Consider the following 13,560-nt stretch of genomic DNA (forward strand, 5'->3'; position numbering starts at 1 on the left):
CTCCCCTGTGAAGGCCCGATACCTGACATCCCCCTGTGGAATGTAAATTCTGAGAACACCTCCTGTTTTCTTACCAACAAAAATGATCCCTCCATCCGATGCACAAATAATATAAGTCTTCCTCAGGGAACCCAAGCACCCTCAGGGCATCACTTTTGGTGCAGTCACACCTTAACAACCTGCCCTAATTCTAGTCTCACAGGACCGTGCATCCTAGTTGCAATTACCCTACAACTCGCCCTCTATGGGGAACCAGAGCTTGCCTGGTTGTTTTCCTCCCATCCTGTAAAAAGAGCCACCTTCCTCCCCATTTTAGTAGGAGCCAGTCTTACAGTGGCAGCTGCAGCTGCCACTGCTGGTGGTGCTTTAGGTCACAACATAATCACCTCCCAAAACTTCGAACACCAATTACAATTAGCGGTAGAGACCACCCCAGAGTCTCTCAACTCCCTGCAATGGCAATTAACCTCTCTTGCCCAAGTAACCCTTCAAAATCAAAGAGCTTTAGATTTACTTACAGCTGAAAAAGGGGGAACCTGCCTTTTCCTCCAAGAAGAATGCTGTTACTATGTCAATGAATCGGGAATTATAGAACAAAATATTGAAAAATTACACAAGTTGCGGGAAGAATTAACCAGACATCAACGGAGCCAGAGTTCAGTCCTAAACTGGTTCACCTCCCCGCTTATGACATGGATTGCCCCCATACTCAGCCCCCTCATATTAATCATATTTCTTCTCCTTATAGCGCCCTGTCTTATCAATTTTTTCCAGAAGAAGCTACAAGACATCTCCAAACTAACTTTTTTTCAATTACAGCTAGCCCCTTATCAACAGTTCCCACAAGCAGATCCCCAATATGACACCCCCTTATAGACATGCCCAAAACTGGCCCTGCCTAAAGTGAACATACAGTCAATCAAAGATGCATATGTCCACCACTCAAAGCTTGGTAGCCCCCAACTAAGGTCTGATGGTCGGTGAGCTTGGCTGGTAGCCAATGACGGGTAAGATCCTCAGAGGAGGACAACTTAAGACAGGCATGGTCACCTTGACATAAGTCTCCTCGAGTTGCCTAAAAACAAAAGGGAGGAATTGTGGGAATTCCCCCCACTGGAAAGTCCGTAACGGAAGATGGCACCTAGAGCTATCAAAATGGTGCCTGGGGCAACCAAACGGCGTGAAAGAACAAAGAGTACGAAAGTCTCAACCAAACTGCGCGAAAATAAATGGTGCAAAAGTAACAAAAGAGCGCCTGGGGCAATGACTCAGCATATACTGGAAGCCAGCCCATTTCCAGGAATAGGCAACTGAAACCGAGTGAGCACAGACCCAATAAGGGCACGGCAACCAGCACTAGAGCTCTGACGTGCATCTCATCTCACTCAGTATCATCCAATCAACCTCTTACACGATCCTTCAAAAAGAGAGTATAAAATCACCTCCCCCTTTACAATAAACGGACGTGCTTTTGCCCATTAAGCTGTCTCCAGAGTCTCGTTTCGCACCGCCCTGGCTGCCAGAGTGTCTGTGTGACTGTGTGTCTGTGTGACTAAAACTCTGCCTGCTTACCCCTGCCGCTGTGCTGAGGCGGCAGGCATACGGGCTCTGCTGCTCAGCCCAGACCAGGCTTGCGATGACCGGTCCCTAGTGACGAGCACCCTGACAACCCGTGGCAACAGCAAGTACACAAGATGAGTTACCAAAATGTTGAATTAATATTAAGATATTGAAAAAAGTGTAAGTTTCAATGATTCTATTCCTGAACACACTTGGTAGTCCATGGTTGATGATATATACAAAATGAACTCAAACAAATATGGTGCTCTGGACTAAGAACCATAAAAATGGCCTATATTAGAACACTTAAATATTGGTTTTTCAAAACAACCATATTCTTAGTTTCTTGACCACAGACAGGTTAAGAAAGTGTGCTGAAGGTCATGCAACAAGTAAGTGGCAGAGCCAAGTTTGAAGCCAGGCAACGTGAATAAAGACTCTAGTCTTGGGCTGTTGCCACTCCATCATTTTTCATGTATGAGTTTCACCTCTAGTGAAACATGTTTGCAACCTGCTCTAATACAAGGGAATAGTAACTAGTTCAAAGCCCTCTATTATTACGATTGCTATTAGAGGCAGCACTGATAGTCAGTGGATTAGTAGCAGTCATAGTGCTTGTACTAGGTAATAGATATCAATGAATTATTATTTTCCATTCTGTCCAGATTGCACATGCACATCACATCTGTTCCTTCTAATGACTGTACCAATGGAGGTTAGTGAAGATGCTGTTATTATGCCCAATTCACGGATGGAGAAAATGAGGATTTGAATGGTTTGAATAGTTTACCCAGCATTGCACAGCTAATATAGGGTAAAGCCAGGTCTCTGGCTCCAATACCCAGGATCTTAATGAACATACATGTCATGGTCTGTGTTAGAGGTTTCTCCCTTACAAGGTTTATAATGATCTACTGATTACAAGGTTTACAATTGTTAACAGTGACTTGCATTCCTGTGACACAGAGCAGCCCCCCATTCAGAGCCTACGTGTTCAGATACAGTTCATTTTTTCACATAAATAGACAAAGGAGCCACATGACACCACCAACCCCTCCCATATCCCTAGAATTCACTACCCCTAGCCCACCCACCCCCAGCCATCCCTATTGGCCCTCAGATCTCTCCCAAGCCCCAACCCTCTTCCATTGACTAAGCATGTTCCTGCCTATAGATGTAATGTATAAATTCATGACCGCCTCTCCCTGGGGCAGGCTGAAGTCTCTTTTCAGATCCCTGCCATGTCAGCATGGGGGTTAAAGTCTAATCTTCAGACCCCCTCCATTGGGAGAGCTTCCCAATAAACTTCCTGCCTGCAATCATGTCAGTCTCCATGTCCCACTGAGAGCCATTTTTCTCTAACAGTTTATATACTCTTAAGGGTGTACACATATTCAGGATAACTCCACCATTCTTTCCATATTCATATTTTTTCAGTGACTACTTCATGAAGCATGCCAGGCATGTAACAATCTACATTAGAGAAAAAAGGATTATTTAATGAGAGAACAGTCACCACATGACCGATGAGCTTGGGTTCTTTCCCTACAGAATGGATTGTCTTTCCAACATGTTTGCAGCCTGCTCTGATAATGACCCCAGCAAGGTCTCTTTCACTCTAACCCAAGAGATGCATCATGCCTAAGTACGTTCGGTTTCTTTAATCTGAGTGAGAGGACTCTGCACTGCTAAAGTGGCAGCCATTTGCCTATTGGAAACCCTCTTTGTCTCTCTTCATTAAGAAGATTTTACAGCATGCCCTTGTCATGCCTCCATAAGAAGTGGATGCTTCCCCTCCCCACTGCTGGTAGACTTGGTCATGTCCAAGAAGAAGCTTTACATTTAATTGTACATTTCTTTCTCTGCCTTCTGGGGCAGATTCTGCCCTAACACTGCCCTGCTAAGGAGCTGGAAAGAAAAAAATAAATTCCTTTTGGCAAAAGGAGTTACTTCTGAACTGAGGACTTAACTAGACACAGGTCCCCCTTCCCACATTGCCCTATCAATTGCCACTTGTTTCATAACACCACTGAATATCACACTTTCATTAATTAACATTTATTAATGAAAGAACTTATCATTATTTATAATTTTTATATTATTTATAATGATAAGATCATTATTTAATCTTTGCCCACTTCAAGTCTTATATGGCACATATATTGAAGTAAGTTCCAAATAAATCTTTATTTCCTCTAAATCTATTTCCATGTAACTGTTAAAGTGGCAGCCATTTGCCTACTGGAAACCCTCTTTGTCTCTCTCCATTAAGAAGATTTTACAGCATGCCCCTGTCATGCCCCATAAGAAGTGTATGCTTCCCCTCCCCACTGCTGGTAGACTTGGTCATGTCCAAGAAGAAGCTTTACATTTAATTGTACATTTCTTTCTCTGCCTTCTATCATGAGAAGGACAAAAGCCAGAGAGGGGCTGCTCCTTGAGTCTGGGTTCTTGACTGTGGAGTAGTTTGAAATGCACAGCCAGAACAAGAGCCACTGTAGATGATCTGAAGTCACCAATACGTAAAGTAATTAAGAAAAAAAACTGTTGTACAACATTTTGAGGTTTTGAGGTTGCTTGTTATATAGTACAATATAACAAAAGCTGACTAATATATTTTCCAACTACTTATGATTATATGCTCCTTAAAATTCCAACCATAACATCTATTATCTGATCTCTTTCTCTTCTCCAGCTCCTATCACTTGGCTTCATCTTTATACACTACCATTTCTGAAATGTGTATAATCCCTTTGCTTCTGAAGTCTTCCAAGACTAGAATATCCTCCATGTATATTGTCGTTTGAATAAATCTTAGTCGACACTCCCTTAGAAACCTTCCATCACCCTCCCAGAGGCAGGCTGCCTTAGATGCTCTACATCTATATTTTCATAATACCTTTTTCTGTCTTTAATATTCAACCAACAATTTTCATGTGCCTTCTCTGTGGCAAGCACTGGGGCTATAAATGTTGAACAAGATGAAATTTTTCTTTCCCTTGTGGCATGTATACATGGAATCTAGCTAACAATCATCAAGCATACCTCATCATAAGTAATCATGTATTTATATGTCTGTCTTACATTAAATATTGAGCTCCTTGGAAATAAGGAATATATATGGTACCCAGTGTAGCTTAATTGCTTCCATATACTAAGACTTCAATTCATGCTTGTTGAATGAATAAAGAAGTAATTAGTAAGCCAGTAAATACATAAGTAAATAAGTAGGTAAATAAATAGGTTCTGTAGTAAGTTCATCATGTAATTTTGGGTTACTCACATTATGAAGCATTTCTAGGTCTCCCTTTCCTCATATGTAAAACAATGAAGCTGGGTTATATAAATGCTGTGTTTTTTAAAAATCCAAACATTTGAAGAAGTCTTGCACAGAAAACCAGTTTATTTCGAAAGCTACTTTATCAGTAAAAACCAAAACAAGGACATTTTACCTTGTTTTTTCCACTATACCAAGTGGAATAGGCTTGCACATATAGATAATTCTGGGTGTTATAATTTCTCAGTGCTGTGATATCTTAATACTTTTACTACAGCTGAAAAGTGACCATGTTCCATATACAACCAGGCTTTAGAGTTTATAATCCAATCTATTTACTACACTGTATTTTCCAATATTTTATGGTTTATTCATCACTGTCTAAGAGAATACATAGCTCCATTTTTTTTGTTAGCTTCTCTGTTGAAACTAATAGAACAATTACCAGAAATCTTTGAGGTATAATAGGCATTAAAAGACTGGAGGATTAACTCAAATATGTGTGCTATTTTGGATGTTGGTTTTTGGTTTTGTATTGACTGATTGATAAGTTGATGACCTTCACTAGAGTTTTCTCAAAATTCATTTCTAATAAATGCTCTACAACACTGTGAGAATTTCACCCTTATAATCCAGATTATGTAACTACTTCCGTATTCTAATGGCTACAGTTGGTAATCAAAATCAACCTAACTTACTGCAGGGACAGTTATTGGACATTGTATGTCCTCCCATGGCCCACTGGGTGGACTGGGGGAGAGTGTAAACTATAACATGAACCATTGACCATGTGGTGCTGCAGTGCTCAGCAATGTATTCACCAAATGTAATAAATGTCCCATGACGTTGGAGGAGGTAGTTATGGGAGGAGTGGGGTGAGGAGGGTGGGGAGGTACATGGGGACCTCATATTTTTTTAATGTAACATTAAAAAATAAATAAATAAAGACAAAATAATCATCCTATCACTACAGATTAAGGGAATGAATAGAGGAAACAAAAATCATCTTTACTGCATCGAAAGTTCCTACTATGTGACACACTGGGCACTTCTGGATTCATTCAATCATTAGCAACATAATGTAAATGTAACCTAGTGCTTGTGAGCATGTGCTCATACATACAAACAAAGCTTTACTTGGATTTTCCAATAGTGAGGTTAGAACATCACCTCCATCTCATGTCAAATAGACATTGTCACGCTGAACTTGATCTGTTGCTCCAAGAGCAGCCATACACTTTACATGAGAACATTATGAGTTCAAGAATAGAGTCCAATTTTTCCAGATCTATTACTAAATATTTAAGGCTCCAAAGTCACCAGACTTTACAGAGTTGAAATCTAAATAGTAAAAATCTTTTTATACAATGGAGGCTAACTTTCTAAAACAAAACAAAAGCCCATATTCTTTCCTTCTTTTAAGCCCATATTCAGAATGGCCAATGAACCACAGAAAAAATCTTTTCTCCTTCTAAAATCCTGGGCAAAATGATAGTAAGTGGACTTAAAAGGTTGTTGCTATACAACCAAAACAGAGAATTGAGAGGAACCAACATCAGCTGAGAATGTTCTGGAGTTTAGACATGGACAGATAGTGAAGGAGTGGTAATCTCTGTAGCAAAATCAAGACGGCTTTGCCTAAGTGCCTACCCTAGAAGAACCAGATGAGAAAAGAATACATTTGTTCTATAGAAATCCCAAGAGAATCAGCATTTAAGGCTCCAGGAAATGTGGAAAGCAGAGGTGAGCCAGCCTCTGGTAAAAGGGAGGTGGTTTGAAATTCTGTATACCAAATATTTGAAATCCAGTGATATCACCCCAGTGCTACCAAACCAGGCAACAACTGGCCCCTCTTAGCTACATACTGCCTACGTTCTTTTAAATTATTAACCTCCTCAAGTGATCTCATTTGACTACGCCATCTGCTTGCTAAAGGGACCTTGACTAATACTGTAAGTTGATACTTAGGAGAGGGGTCAGAGGCTAGGACTTCAAAATGGAATTCTAGTATGGTGTTGCTCATATATTTGAGGAACACAGAGATTCCTATTGCTGGAGAAAATGAAAACTAGGTGGTCCATAGCATGCAATAGAATCACAGTCTATTTATCACCAGTGCAGGTGAGAACATGGCTTTGGGAGATCATGCACCTGTGATATCTAGTCACTAAGAGAACGAAAAGGTTTATAAAGCTGTGGAGTCATCTGGCTCGTTATGGCCCTAGAAAGCAAATGTAGGAAAAAAGAGACATTAAAAGGTACACACCCATGGACAGGTCTTCCTTGGTACCTCTAAAGAAGTTTCTTATCTCTCTTGCTCACAGGTCAGATATAGCTAATTGATCACAGGAGCCATAAAATTGAAACACACTGATAGTCCATGAAGGTACTGTTGGACACATATAGACGGAAATATTGGCTGCCTAAGCACAAATCTAATTCTAGTTATCAAGGAGGGGGGGCGGGGGTTGGTTCTGTTCTCTTACTAGTTTCCAGACCTAAACCAGTCTGGACTGGAGATGAGTCCTGCCTGCTTGAAGAAAGAATCCTGCAAGCTGACAAATCATGTATATCATGACCCTTTCACTAAACTTTTCCAAGAGGACCCTGTACCCACTTGCCAGGGTAATTATGCTCTAAAAGGACATAGGTTGGCCTTTTGGGGGTTATTAGAAATTGGTTCTGAATTTATGATAAGCTCTGGAGAGCCTAAATACCCATGTGGTTCACAGGTCAGAGTAGAGGCTTATGAAAATCTCAAGATCTAACAGTGGGTCCAGGCAGACCATGAGCATAACCTAAGACTATTTCCCTACTTCCAGGAAAAGAGGAACACTTAGTAAATAGGCAGAATTCACACTGGATCTCTAAACCATGGGATAATGGCTTCTTACATTAGGAATGGCTAAATATAAGCCATTGAAAGTGCCCCCTCACTGGGGATTCCTGAGATTAGTGCCACCATCAAAGACTTCAGTAAGGCAGGGGTAAAGATTCCTACACAAGCTCATGCAATTCATCAGTGAAAAAGCCTTAACCCAGACCCGCAAGATTTTCCCTTTGTCTCACCACACTCTGCTGTATATTTATTAACTGTAAGAGATAGAATTTGTCTTATTCGTCTCCCTATTTTAAAAATAATTCATGCGTTTAAATGTTCCATACTTAAAAAATAAGAAAACAATGTACTTTAAAAAGAAACCAAGGGAATCTGATCAGCCAGTCTGTAATTCTTAAACCATGAAACAAATATAAAAACAAAATCAAACTATGGCACAACACTCAACTCAGCAACACATGCTCAAAATTATATACTAAAGACTTGTTTGCATACCAGCCATTTGTTAGAATATACTGGGACTTGGGTGGAGAGGAGAAGAAAGAGTAGTGGGAAGATAGAGAGCTATGTCTCAGATACAACGCAGGCAATTTGGTCTTGCCTACATCTGAATGGACATAAATGTGTGCATGAAAACATTTGTTCTCAAACAATTCTCTATAGGAATCTTCCTGGCAACAAGTCAGACTGAAGATTTTATATTGATGGTTAACACTCTTGAGTGTTGAGTTACTAATAAATTTTATTCTGGGAACATTCCTTTCACTTCTTGGTGGGTTATTTAAAAAAGAATGGATAAAATAAGTATCACAAATTATACTGTGAAATAGCAGTTCTCATAGGAGTTCCATTTAATTTGTTTTGTACTCTTGGGTTTAGTCTTTTTTTTTTTTTTTTTAGCTTAAATTTTTCTGATAAACTAGCTCTCTTCAGCAATCCTAGCTTGTATTTCTTGGAATTCTAGAGACATTTTTAACTGGAAATTTGATGTACTTGCATTTTAGAACAGGAAATAAACACATGTAAAGACAGGACTGAAGTGAGGGAAGCTACTTGTGTAACAATGGACTAAATACAGACTGTGATTTGGTAACCTCCTAATTACAGATGAAGTTTCTCACTTGAATATTCCTAGAGATTGACAAATATATTTAAAAATCAAGTCCTCAGGTCAATGCACTGTCTTGTTACAAAAGGTGAGAACAGAAATGAAGAATATCTTTCGTTACCAGGAAAACAAAACCCTGGGGAGCCCTTGGTAACTGGCACAGAAAGGGGGCAATCTTATCTTCTTTTTTGGTAAATAGTCTTGAAGAGCCACTGATGAAATACAAGCCCATTGATTCATCTCTGCAATCGGTGGCCCATCACTGCTTTTTCATTCTTCTTTGCAGCGGCTTGCTCGGTCAGCAGAGGTGGGGTCTGGCTGTGGACGAGGGGTCGGTCCAGCTCTGGACAAGGGGTCGGTCCCGCTTGGGACGAGGGGTCGGTCCCGCTTGGGACGAGGGGTTGGTCCGGCAGCAGAATAGGGATCGGTCTCACAAGGGGTTGCGCGGTTCGGCTGACGGGGTCGCCCGGCGAAGCCGGCGATGAAGAGGTCGCCCGGAGAAGCAGGCGACGAACTGGGGACAAGGGAGGCCCGGCCCTTGTCGGGGGCTCTCAGGACTGGAGGGCGCAAGGCAGAAGAACTACCGCGGAGACGAGGTAAACACGCAAGTCCACTTTATTGAGGGAGAGGCAACAGTTTTATAGGGGCTGGGGGAGGCTGATTGGTCGAAGCCATGCCCTGTTTTGATTGGTTGCCGGCGAAAGGTCAGTGGGCGGTGCTGGACAGGGGAGGGGTGGTGGTTAGGGATTGGCTGTCGCTGTTGCTGGGGGAAGGGGCAGGGTTTAGGGATTGGTGGCTGCTGTTGCTGGGGTGGAGGGCAGACTTGAGTTTCCCGCCCACGCCTGGCTGTTGCTGCTGTCGGGGGAGGGGAAAAGGGCAGACTGGAATTTTCCGCCCTGCGCCTGCGCAGGGAGAAAGAAGAAGAAGGGTGCCGCCCCACAGGCATCGTGTGGCGCCATCCGGGAGGAGGGGCGGCCGCGGAAGCATGGCTACCGAGAAGGGGAGACCCGAGGGCACTCTGCGCCCATGCCGACCTTCCTTCAGGGGTGGCGGTGAGTCCGACCAGCCACCCTATTATGGGGGCAGCGGCTTGGCCTGCCGCGGCTGCTCCCCCGCCAGGCCAGCAAACCACACTTCAGCCAGAGGGGTGACTGCACTTCTTCCTTTTTCTCTTGCTTTCTTCCATCTTTTCTCTTACACCCACCCAGTAGTTCTAAGGAAACTAACAGTGAAGAAACAAAGCAGCAAAACAGAAGATGAACAATCTAGTGCTACATAGAGTTAAACTTTCTACCTAAGTCAAAGACAGTATGAAAGGAAGATAAAAAGTGATCCAAAACTGAGGTCTTTCGCTGAAGAAAAACCTTTCTATCCCCTCTTGTCTTTGCTCAGTTTCTACCCTCAGCTGTTCCCTAATCCAATCACATCTAGATAATCTGATTATGCTTAACTTTGTTTAGTCATTATATGGTCCACATGGACACAAAATCCTTTTGGGTTATTCTAGTTTTCAGAACCAGCACTAAGTGCTATCAAGGAGAGCAGAAACCCTTGTTTCTACATTTAACAGAAATGAGTGAAGCAGACATGGCATTAGTAAAACAACAGGACACAGAAGATGCTAAATAGCACTAAGCCCTCAGCACCACCATTTGCAGAGTACCAGCGGTGGAGGGGGTCTGGTCTGCCTGAAGGGGAGACCTCTGTCTGCCAGCCAAGCAGGAATGGGGGCCTAGTATGAACAGAGCCTTTGATTTTGAAAGAAAATCCAATCATTATATAAAATCTGATTTTTGAATGCTACATTGACCTCCAATTTTCTTAAAATAACAGAGACGAGCCAAAAAGGAAAACACACAGGAGTGATAGTTGGTGCTTATTATAGGTCACAGGTTTGTCATATCTACGTGACAATGAGTTCATCATATTGAACAATAGAATATTTATCTGATTCAGAAGTAAAACAGAAGGTTTGGGGATTTTAGAAACCATCACGTCCATCTTCATCATTTTGCCTTTGAGGAAATCGAGGCCCCACATTTTTGCAGGCAGTTAGTAGCAAACACGGTCCAAGAATGCACATCAATTGGGCTGCAAACCAGACATTGAACTAAACATCTGATTTACTGAGCACTTCTTTCATTATCAGACACCCCCCCTTTATCATTTTTAATATACAGAGGACCTTGTAAAGTTAATATTCCTAGAGGAAAAGAAAAGGATCTTGATACTAGACTAAAACAGACTGTGGTACAGCAGCTTTGGGAAAATACCCTGTGCCCTCTGGGACTGTAACCTTGCTTGGGTGGTCAAATGGCACCCACCTAGTTCAAACGTCTCTCACAGTGTCATCAGGTGGGGTTCTCCAACTTAAGCTCTATAAAGACTGGTAATGCTACTTCTGTAAGACAGTGTGCAGAGGCTATGACCAAACACTGGAGTCCTTGGTCAGCCAGCTACTGCCGCTGCCACACTTCTCAAGGAGATGAGTAGAAAGGGACACTTCAGGTAAGCCCAGGCTATTTATTCCTGGATGGGGCTTTGAAACAAATCCATCCTTGGTCTGCTTACCCTGAGGAGCTACCCCCACGCACTCCTTTTCTCTTTTTAGAAGGCACCCTAGCAGTTCCCCTGATCTTTTCTCCCTAAGACCCCACTCTGAACTGGGTTGAGTTTGTAATCAACATGGTGCTGTACCTCAACCCCATCGGAGGGTCCTGAGTAACCCCAAGGGATCTCCCTAAGCAATAGAAACATCTAAAAAGAAAAGAGGTGTTTTTGCCAAAAAAAGGGACATTAAACCCCCTCATTTCTTCCACAAAAAGCACAAACTCCAGCACCATAGTCCAATTGTGAGGGTTTTGCCAGCTTCTTCAAGGATAGGGACAAGGGATGAGGTAAGAAGTATCTCAGATGTCCTTCATTAGAGTTTTCTATTAACAGAGACTTTTATAACAAGATTAAAATGTTAAAAATCTGCACCATACAGAAATGATCATTTAAATGTAAAATATGCATAGGTATAGATGAACATACATACATACGGGCTTCCATGTATATGGAAAGAAAATACTGCTCATCGAAATATTAGTTCTTACTTTATTTGAAAGCAATTTGCTAATAGCTACAAAAATGTAAACTATTTATATCCTTTGAATCTATCTCATAGAAATGTAAGCATGAATAGGTAAGGATATACATGCCAGGCAAAATTTGGATTGAGGTATGGCCACCAATTAGGGGAATGGCTGAATAACCATGGCATAGCCATACCATATATGATTATGTCATCTCTGATGAAACCATGTAGAGCTGTATCAGATGACTGGAGGAATTGTTACGATTTATCGTTTCATGGGAAAAGCATGAAACAGGGAAGTGTGCATAATATGATCCCATGTGATTCCACTGTTTTAATGTTACTAATCATCAAATAGATCTTTGACTACAGGTTTGTGTATATGTGCATGTATAGAATTATTTGAGTAAAGAATAAAATATGGACAGGTACAGATACACAATAAAATATTACGAAGGGGTAACTTACAAGGGGTGAGTTCCTTTAAGGAGTTTCTCCTTGCTTGGGACATTCTCTGTATGCGTGCCTATTTTAACTGGCGATGAGCATCCTTGAATCTGCGAGATAATTTGGGCAATTGTGCCTCTCCTTGTCACTTTTACCCCTAAACACTCTCTATGTCTCACCCAAGGGTCTCTGACCTATGATGGTGGTACGAGTGATTTTTTTTTATTGTGCTTGCATTTTTTTGTAGAAATAGTAACTTCAAGATTTGGGAAAAGCTGAGCAATATTCACAAATTGTACCAGAGACTCTGGGATAGTTATGTAATTTCATTAAACTCCCACTCTTTCCGACCATAAACATCTATGAACAACTAGGGTATTGTATTTGTGCAATGTGCTTTGTACAAACCAGTTGTATTCCCAGCACCTCTGGCAACAGGTACCTAGACAGTAAAGTTCATTACATTTTCTTTGGAAGCCACAGTAATTTTAAAACTATTTTTCTATTCCTTGCGGAATGTAGTTAAAAATAAAATGTTTTGTTTTTCTCCAAGGTTATGGAGAAAAGAAAGTGTCAACTGGAATGTGACTCTCTATAGAGAATAATCTGTCTTTTAGAACCCTCTAAATTCAAGGTGACAATGTTCTTCTTGAGTTTCTATATGGATATTTGCTCACCTCTCTTTTGGAAAAAAGTGACATTGCCCCGCCCCCCCCCCCACCCCAGTCTCCCCATATACACGTAGATAGCTTGTTTTTCCATACAGAAGAGAGATATTCTTAACATTGTAATATGTTAGACATGATGTCTTATAGGAAGAACATGCCTAACTTTTCCATTCAAATAAGCAAGAATATAAGTACACATCTATTAGATAGTCAAAGTCAATTGAAAATGCCCATTGTTATCAAAGATGAGTGACAGGGGCATTCTCATGAAGAGATAATGAGATTGTTTACCACTATAACCTTCTAGTTACATAGTTCAAGAACCTTAAACCGTTCATACCTTCAACCAACTCATTACACATTTAATATTTATACTACAGAATTACTCAAGGGTGAGCAGAAAGATTAATGTGCAAAGTTCTTTATGAAGAATTGAAACATAAATATTCAATCACAGGGGAATGGTTAAATGTCCATATGATATGGTTATGCCACCATTAAAATCAAGATTTTATATCAGAAAATCAAATATGGTTAAGGCAAATATTCATGAATAATATTAAGTGAAAAAAGGTGGATGAA

General features: G+C 41.1%; 1 protein-coding gene across 1 annotated transcript in view; it reads right to left on the bottom strand.

The window, feature by feature from the left end:
• Window positions 1-963: 963 nt before the first annotated feature.
• Window positions 964-13,560, bottom strand: part of LOC101441286 (SH2B adapter protein 1-like) — a 55,489-nt gene continuing 42,892 nt past the window's right edge. Inside the window, 1 exon segment of the mRNA XM_071212845.1 lies at window positions 964-1,075. Within this exon segment, the coding sequence (XP_071068946.1) occupies window positions 964-1,075 (112 nt within the window).

Source organism: Dasypus novemcinctus, chromosome 31 (genome assembly GCF_030445035.2).
Source record: "Dasypus novemcinctus isolate mDasNov1 chromosome 31, mDasNov1.1.hap2, whole genome shotgun sequence".
NCBI classification, from domain to species: Eukaryota; Metazoa; Chordata; class Mammalia; order Cingulata; family Dasypodidae; genus Dasypus; species Dasypus novemcinctus.